Genomic DNA, 8,946 nt, shown 5'->3' with positions numbered 1-8,946 from the left:
AGGAGAGAGAGGGAGAGGGGGAGAGAGAGAGAGAAAGAGATCCAGAGAAGCCCGGGTTTGTTCCGCTCCCCTCCCCGGCTGTTCAGGCTCCCTCCTCCCCCTTCTTTTTTTTTTTTTTTTTTTGGTGTAATTCCTTCCCCCCACCCCCCGCCTTTTTTTTTTTTTTTTTTTTTTTTTAATATTTCTGCCGCTTCTACCGCCGCCGCCGCCAGTGCCGCCGCCGCCGCTGTGCCCGCGCCCCGGAGATGTCCTTCCCCCAGCTGGGCTACCCGCAGTATCTCAGCGCCAGCCAGGCGGTGTACGGGAGCGACCGGCCCGGGGTGCTGGCCGCCGCCGCCGCAGCCGCCGCAGCCGCCGCCGCCGCCTCGGGCCGGCCCGCGGGCGCCGAGCTGGGCAGCGGCTCGGCCGCTGTCACCTCGGTGCTGGGCATGTACGCCGGTCCCTACAGCGCCCCCAACTACAGCGCCTTCCTGCCCTACACCGCCGACCTCGGCCTCTTCTCCCAAATGGTGAGTGAGCACCGCGCTGCACCCCCCCGCCCCGTTTCCCCCCCCCCCCCTCCGCCCCCGGGCCCGCGGAGCGCGGCCGCGACGCGCGGATGAGGCAGGGGGAGCCGGGGCAGGGGAGGGCGGAGGTCGCGGAGCCGAGCGCGGGGGGCGGCGGAGCGGCCGCGGTGACGGCTCCCGCCCGGCGCGGGGTCCGCCGCGGAGAGGGGAGCGTGTGTGTCGGCGGGTCTGCCAGGGAGAGAGAGGCCGGGGCCGGGGCCGGGGGGCGGCGGGCTCCGTCTGCAGGCGCAGCCCACATCCGCCCCGTCGCTCCAGCCGGGCAAAACTCCTCCGAGTTTTTCTTCTTGGCGGTGGAAGGGCTGAGCAGGGCGCCTGCCTCCGTGTTGTCGGCTTTCCCTAGCAACTCGGCTCTTTTTTTTTCCCGTGTTGTTATTGGTGTCGTTGTTGACGGGTGATACTGTCGGTCCTGTTGTTTCAATTGGCTTTCCAGCGCGCTCCTCTCTCCGCCTGGTCCTTTTCTTTGCCGCCGAGCTATAAACAGGTTCCGTCCGAAAGGCCGAAGTGCAGTGTCGGCAGCTGGTACGCCCGTTTATTTCCAGATATTTTCCTGAAGCCGTAAAAACGGCCCGTTCTCTTCCCTGAACTTTTCATACTCTGATTATGGCGAGTATCATAGATCGGATTTGCATGAAGCGAAGGAGGGCATCTACATCCCATTATATGCATCGGAGCAGAAAGGCATATTGGCGTTAACTCTAAAACAAATTGCCGTCACCCAGATTGTCCTCGGATCTCTTTTTTCCTTTTCTTTAGAATGTAGTAGTTAAAAAGTGAAACACCTTTCTTTAACTAACTGTTTTTATCTCTGGTGTCGTTGAAATGTTTTCGTTGGTACTGTCTCCAAATTTCTCGGCGGCGGTACCCATAGGTTCCACTTAATTTCTAAATGCCCCTCTTTTCTCTCCCCCCGAAACATAAAAGTGTGAATATTTATAACTGGGTGCATGCAAGGCATAACTTGTGAGGGTTTTTAATACATATATGTAGGCAAGTAGGTAGATACGCTGTTGAGCAAGGGTCAGCATCTGAAAACAGATCATTTTGTACTGCAAACATTTCCTACAAAGGCACTTTTAACAGCATGCATTTCCTACTTTTTTTAACCTTGATTTTGGAAATGCAGTAAAAGTTGAGACAGACGCAATGAGTGATTTACAAGTGGCTTCTTCAAAAGAATTCCCAACAGAGATTACACAAAAAATATCATTTCAGCAACAATAACAAAAGACAGCGGAATAAAGGGAGTGCAGAAAGCCTACTCTGTAACGCATTACAAAAATTACATCGGGCTTCTCTTTGTGTATAAGCTTTGCCTCTGAAATTAAAATACATGTTCCTTTTTAACTGTTTGACAAAGTTAGACTAGTTTCTTCGCGGACATTTTTGAAGACGTTCATTTTTAAGGCTGACACAAATTTCGCAAGAGTAATACTAAGTATGTATTTCTGGACTAGAAAAAAAGCGAGATTGTAGTAGAAGCAAGAAAAAAAAAGAAAACGGCTTTAAATGTTAGCTATTTAGGAACAGTTCCCTTTCCTACTCGCAAAGTCTCCTGGTATTTTACTACAGTGATTTACCATGACGGTGATATTTTGAAATAAATTCTAAAATTCTGAGCATTTGTAAATCAAGAGCTAAAATATTAAGTTAATATCTGGACAATTTGCGGTAATAATGAGGCCTAATGAGGTAGCTAGAAAGATAAAATGTTATTTACCAAAACACCTGATGGGATAATTTGACTTGCTGTGTTTTACTACTGATGATAAAAAGAATATTGATTGCAAATAAATCACCGTCTCTAAACGCTTGTAAACAATTTGTGTTTGCTCTGCCCAGATCAAAGTAAAACTTATGAGATCAAGTGTCTGCATATCCATATTCTACAATGCGTGGATCAGTTTTCATTCCAGAGTTTAAAGGCTCTTCTAACAGTTAGAAGTTAATGTTTTACACCAGAATCTTAGTGTATGATTTGGGGGGCGGGGGGGGGGGAGTTGGCTTGTGTGTGGAAAATCTCTTACATTATAAGTGTCTTCGTACTGAAGTTGTGCATTCATCTCCCCAGTCTCGTCTCACGCGAACTCCTTTTAAAGGCAGATCTGGGGCCAAAGAAGAATGCTCTGCATGCATTTGTAATATCCTCCTGGATATTTTGCAGATAAATGCGACGTTGTGCGCAGGCATTAGTCTGTAACTGTGGTGTAGTACCTGCTTTCTCTGCCTGATAATTTCGGGGGCACGATAAATTGTCTCGCCGAGGCGAACGCGAAGTTGCTGCATTTCCACCGTTTGATTTGATTTGGTTTGCGGAGAAAATGCGCACAATGTCTGGCAGAGCCCAGCTTAGCCCCTCTCTTTTCCTTTCCCTGCAAGAAGGGGGGATCATTTGGGAATACTACTGCCTGATGTAAACGTGAAGAGCCTGGAGCGGGGAGGGCCGAATTTGCCTGTGAAGACCCTTTGCACCGCTCAAAGGCGTATTCCGGCTCCCGGAGTAGCCTATTCAGGTCTGTTAGGGACGCTAACGAGATAATTGATGTGCTTTTTCCTCTCCGCTTGTCTGAATGTGTTGCAGGGCTCCCAGTACGAGCTGAAAGATAATCCGGGTGTCCACCCTGCTACCTTTGCTGCCCACACTGCCCCCGGCTATTATCCCTACGGACAGTTCCAGTACGGGGACCCGGGGCGGCCCAAAAACGCCACCCGGGAGAGCACCAGCACCCTCAAGGCCTGGCTCAACGAGCACCGCAAGAACCCCTACCCCACCAAGGGTGAGAAGATCATGCTGGCCATCATCACCAAGATGACCCTCACCCAGGTCTCCACCTGGTTCGCCAACGCCCGCCGGCGGCTCAAGAAGGAGAACAAGGTAACCTGGGGCTCCAGGAGTAAGGACCAAGAAGATGCAAACCTCTTCGGGAGCGACAATGAGGGGGACCCCGAGAAGAACGAAGACGACGAGGAAATCGATCTGGAGAGCATAGACATAGATAAAATCGACGAGAACGATGGGGAGCAGAGCAACGAGGAAGAGGAGGAGAAGCCCGAGCTCCTGAGACAAAGCAGTGAAGAGGAGCACTTGGGAAAGGAGAAGGATTTGGCACTGTCAGGGTCTGAAGGGCTGAAACCCAAAGACGCGCTGGCCATGGTGAAGGAGGCCTCTGACAACAGCACGCGAATCATCAGTCCCGGGGGACAGAACAATTTACAGATGCCATCCCACAGCAAACCCAAGATTTGGTCTTTGGCAGAGACGGCAACCAGTCCTGATGGTGCCCTGAAATCTTCTCCCCCTCCGCCCCCTCCTCCCCAGGTTAACCACACTTCTCCACAGATCCAGCACCCCGCTTTTCTCCCTAGCCATGGACTCTACACATGCCAGATTGGCAAATTTCACAACTGGACAAATGGGGCTTTCCTCACTCAGAGTTCCCTGCTAAATGTGAGGTCCTTTTTGGGAGTAAATCACCACCATGCTGCTCATCACAATCACCACCTCCAGGCCCAGCAACAACCTTCTGTTTTAACAGCAACCCTGGGAGCCCTAAGCAGTGAAAAACCTTCAGAGAGGACCAGTCCCAAACACATAGGTAATGAATGTATCAGGCATCCATCTCTCCCTCCACCCCCGACACACACACATGAACTTCTCCTTGAGGAATGGTGTCAGGTTCAGCCCTGGTGTAACTGATTGCTTTTAACGGAGTTACAGTTTACCCTAGTGTTGATTTTTTTTTTTTTTTTTTTTTCTGGAGCATGTTGATTGCATGCATTAAGCCCATTTCGTCCGGGCTATTACATTCTCACCCTATACACTCATCAAGTAAGATGAGAATGTAGGAATAGTGCTGTGAAACACAGTCTTTGAGTTTTGCTTTCCTTCCCTCCTTCCTGACCTTCATCTCCCAATAATTTCAATGACAGTCAAAAATGTGGCAAGAAAAGCTTGCATACTCCTTAAATATTGAAAGTAGGGAATAGTGCTGTGCGCACACCCACCCACCCCCCCTACACACGTCTGAACAAGAGGATGATAGGGAGGTGTGTTCTCTGCACACTGTCCAGATTTTTATTGTTGTTATTCTAAAATGGTTCTCCTGTTTTTGTTGTTTTTTTTTTTTCCCTTCTGTCTTCTTCTAGAAAGAGAAAATGTACCAAGAACTGAATCCCCACCTCAGCCGCTAAAATCGCCCTTCCAGCCTGTCCGTGACAAGTGAGTTTGTTTGTTTGCTTTCACTGCAGGAATGTTACTTATGTGAAACAGAGTGTTTGAATAATAAAGACTAATTATAACACCTAATCATCACCATAATAATGCATACAGACAACAAGAACAACACAGAAGTTGCTGTAATCTTTTCAAAGTTAGGCTAAATTGCAATTGTACATAGCCAGCCTGTAACTTTTCTGAAACTTAACAGACCTCAAAGATCTTGTGTTAATTACACCAGTGACAACGATTTCTGTGCAATTAACTAATACTAGGATGCTATAGCAATAGACAGGCAACTATAGGAAAGGATTCTCTTTTTTTTTTTTTTCCTGAAAGATTGTTACGTCTTTTTTTTTTTTTTTCCTCCTTCCTCCCTTCCCCCCTGCAGCTCTTTGGCTCAGCAAGAGGGAACACCGAGAATTTTAACAGCTCTCCCTTCCGCTTGATTAAATGGTTTGGTGAAAAAATATTACAGAGACTGGTATTAAGGACAGAAAAAAAAAAAAGGAAACGATATAAACGACTCCCATCAATCTCTTTTTGCAATAAGGTGGTGCAAATCCATAAAAGCGATTAACACAAATCTGTAGATGGATCCCCTTCTTCATTGTACCATTTCAGATCGTGTTATTCTAATCATTCTTGGATTATTTGTTTGGTAAATGTTTCCCATGTGTTTGTGTTTTTTCTGTATATAGAGTGATTTCAGATTGTAAATAGCGCGTCAGCAAAACTTGTCTAAATCATATATTTTTGTCTAATAAACTAAATGAAATTGAGCTCTCTTCAGGTATGTATTCTGTTGCTGCAGATCTTATACATATATTACAAATCTATTCAAACATTTATAATTTGTTTTCTAAACAGTCAAGTCTGTTTGCCTTTGGGTAACTGAAACTTAAAATACCAAATCCAAGCTTTTAATGACTCTTGTAGCTATTTTGTCGAAAACAAGCTGCGAGCTTCCCTTTTCGTACACGTAAATTTAAGACGCTGAGTGAAGCTGGTTCTTGACTAGTAAAATTAAAGTTATTTTTTCAATTGTGGTGAATCAGACGTGTTCTGTAGTATCCATTTTCGAACATAAATGGATCCGATTTCCACTTACGTTATAACATACATTCTTGAAAATGGAAGGGACAGGTTTTCTCACAGTTCCCTAGTGTATAACTTTGCTGTCCAAACCAGTTCCTAAATTGGATCAAGAGCTTTAGTGCTTTGGTATACATTCCGACCGAAGCCGAAAAAAATAGTAGATTAGGAAACAGAATTATTTGTAACGATTTACGCTTTAAATAAACACAGAGGAAATACGACTGTGAAGGATTTTTCCCTGTGAGATTAAGCACAATCTTAGCAGAAAAAAAAATAAATATGGCAGCTCTTGCACTTCCTAGAAGTTCTGCGATTCCGATCTGTTGGTTAAAAAGAGACTGAGAGAGACAATCTATCTGTTTATAAAGGCATTAATCTTCCAAAGACGGTCCGTTAAAATGTGTAATATTTTGAGTGTTTACTTCTTTTTTCTCCTAAATGAGAACACTAAATGAGCATTGAGGTGCTAATAAGATACCAGATGGTTGTTGATGGTGGAAAATGGAAAGAAGCAGCTGGGAAAGTCATTAAGAAATAATGTGGTGACGCCCTATCCAAACTGAACCAACCTCAAACCAGGACTTGTCGGAAACAAGATGAGATTTTCAAATAAAATATTAATAAAATTCTTGTCAGAGATCAGAATATTGATCTTGATTTAGCTGCAAAATCATCGCAAGCAAAGAGGGGTTTCGGTAAACTATCGCTTAGAGATCTGTTGACAAAGCAGTGGAGGGGGTAGGCTTCCACTTTTTGCGTTTTTCAGATGGAGCAGAGAAATAGATCGGACGAAATAGATTTTGTGCGGGATATCTGACGGGCTGTCTCTGAAAAGAGGCTCATTTTGACATCCTCCGGTTCCCAGCATAGCATCAGTTTGCTTTCTGGCTTTTAGTTGTTTTGGTTTTCCTAAATCACAGGCAGTCCCGCGTTGGTAACTGTTCCAACAAAAGAGTATATTACAGTTTTAACCAAACCATAACAACTTAGCTTTCAGCGAGGAAAAGGGAGAGGGAAGACGTCTTGAAAGAAAAAAAAAAAAAGGAAGAAAAAAGACTTCACGCCTGTAAGGTCGAACGGCGCTTCAGATCAGTGCTGGTGTAAACCTGATGGAATTGCTTTCTCTTTGCTATCAATTCCAAAGGAATAGCTGCAGCCCCGCACCGGCTGCCCCTCGCCCCCCCTTAGGCCCAAATTCCTCGCGGGCGGCGCAGCCGGCCCCGAGCAACCCGGCGGTCCGGGGTGCCGCCGCCGCGGGCCGGCCCCGGCCCCGGCCCCTCTCCGCCGCCCGCCTGGCTGTCATAGATGGGCAGCGCTCCTCCGAAAGGGGAGATGGCACGTAAAAAGCGCGCAGTGATGCTCTGCGAGGCGGAGCGAACGCGACGGTGCCAAATTGGCTTGGGAGGAGAGGAGAGGGGATTGCTTTGCGGCATAGTAACGTCAGAAGGGACTTCAGCTGTGGAGAGCAAAGGAGTGTGAGTGTGTGCGTGCGTGCGTGTGTGTGTATGTACGTATGTATGCGCGCACCCCCACCCCGATCGCCAGCGGCGGGCAGCGCCGCGCCGAGATGAGCGGTTCCGAGCGGAGCCGAGAGGGGCCGAGCGGGGCCGAGCGGCGGGGCGCCGGCCGGGCTTTGGGCAGGCTCGCAGCGCCCTCTGTGGGCTGCGAGCGGCGCCGTCCCCTCGCCCGGCGCGGCGGCAGCTGGAGGTGCCGGCCCGCAGCTCTGCTCAGCCGGGGCGGGGGCGGGGGGGAAGGCTGCCCGCCTTTAATTCAGCCAGAAAGCCAGCAACATCCTCCGGAGTGTGCTTCCAGTTTTGATTATCCTCCGGAGAGTGATAATTCCCAATAGTTATCTGGTTGGCAGTTTTCCGCCTTTGGAAGCCTCAGCATCTCTAGAGCAGCCTCTGCTGCAGAACTTGACTTCTTCCCCTTTCCCCCCCCCCTCCCCCCGACCCCCCCCCCCCCTCCCCCCCCCCCCCCCCCCCACCCCCCCCCGCCCCCCACCCCCCCCACCACCCCCCCCCCCCCCCCCCCCCCCCCCCCCCCCCCCCCCCCCGCCCCCCCCCCCCCCCCCCCCCCCCCCCCACCCACCCCCCCCCTCCCCCCCCCCCCCCCCCCCCCCCCCCCCCCCCCCCCCCCCCCCCCCCCCCCCCCCCCCCCCCCCCCCCCCCTCCCCCCCCCCCCATCTGCTTGTTTGAATTTCCCACCTCCCTTCCCCCCAGTAACGCCACAGTTGTGATGCTTCCCTCCCAACCAGCTGAGGGGTTACGGCGGGGGTGAATGAAGCCCCGCGGGGTCCAGCGCCAGCCACGCGCCGTCCACCGCCTCTCCCCACCGCGCCCGCAGCGTTTGCCGGGGATGGGACGAAGCACCCGGCTCCCGCCTCCCCCCCCGGTGGCGACGGCGGGGGGCGGCCCGGGGAGCTGCCTGCCGGCGGCGGGAGAAGCGCGCCCGGGGCCGCGGGCTGCGTGCTGGGACGGAGGGTGCTTGAGCCGCTTCCAGAGTTTCTGGACAGGAGCGCAAGCAGCTTCCCCCTAGAAAAGGAAAGCCGAAAAGTAGTAAGGGCAGCTGCAGCGCCGAGCTGAGAAACGTCGTGTCGTTCAAGTGAGAAAAGCTCTCGCGTGGGTGCGTGCCTAAGCGCCCAGCAATCCCCGAGGGCTGTTGCCTTAGCCTAGCTGTCACCTGGAGGAGAGAGGTAATTTCGTTTTGTAATTTCGTATCGCTCGGAGCCCTCGGAGGCTGCCGGTGCGCCGCGGTGTGCGGTGCGGGGCCGGGGCCGGGGCCGGGGCCGGGGCCGGCCGGGGCCGGGGCCGGGGCCGGGGCCGGGGCCGGGCCGGGGCCGGGCGGGATGCACACACACCGGCCCCGCCCGCTCCCCGCCGCCGGGAGCCCCCGTGCCCCGCGCCAGGTTTAGGAAGGAGCGGGGGCTCCATATCGCCTAGGTTTCGCTTGTCACGTGAGCCGTGCTAGGAATGATCGTTTACGTCACTCTGGGCAGGAAAATAATTTGTAGTTTTTCTGTCATATTTTCCACTTTCATTGAGATCCACCCTGGCAGATGTATACCAG

The 8,946-nt window shown here is 51.1% G+C and overlaps 1 protein-coding gene across 1 annotated transcript; it reads left to right on the top strand.

The window, feature by feature from the left end:
- The first annotated feature begins 224 nt into the window (after window positions 1-224).
- On the top strand, window positions 225-5,273 carry IRX1 (iroquois homeobox 1). Its single transcript, XM_050892379.1, has 4 exons — window positions 225-509; window positions 3,145-4,159; window positions 4,710-4,782; window positions 5,171-5,273. The coding sequence occupies exons 1-4, from the start codon at window positions 246-248 to the stop codon at window positions 5,226-5,228; spliced, it is 1,410 nt and encodes a 469-aa protein (XP_050748336.1). The 5' UTR covers window positions 225-245; the 3' UTR covers window positions 5,229-5,273.
- Window positions 5,274-8,946: the final 3,673 nt, after the last annotated feature.

This window comes from Gymnogyps californianus, chromosome 2 (assembly GCF_018139145.2).
Source record: "Gymnogyps californianus isolate 813 chromosome 2, ASM1813914v2, whole genome shotgun sequence".
Taxonomy (NCBI): Eukaryota; Metazoa; Chordata; class Aves; order Accipitriformes; family Cathartidae; genus Gymnogyps; species Gymnogyps californianus.
Note: the sequence above shows the minus strand (reverse complement) of the source record. Positions and strands in the feature narration are given on the sequence as shown.

Coding starts and splice junctions, on each gene's coding strand:
- IRX1 (XM_050892379.1), top strand. CDS start 246: ATGTCCTTCCCCCAGCTGGGCTACCCGCAGTATCTCAGCGCCAGCCAG. Junction 510..3,144: donor TCGGCCTCTTCTCCCAAATG/GTGAGTGAGCAC, acceptor AATGTGTTGCAG/GGCTCCCAGTACGAGCTGAA. Junction 4,783..5,170: donor TTCCAGCCTGTCCGTGACAA/GTGAGTTTGTTT, acceptor TCCCCCCTGCAG/CTCTTTGGCTCAGCAAGAGG.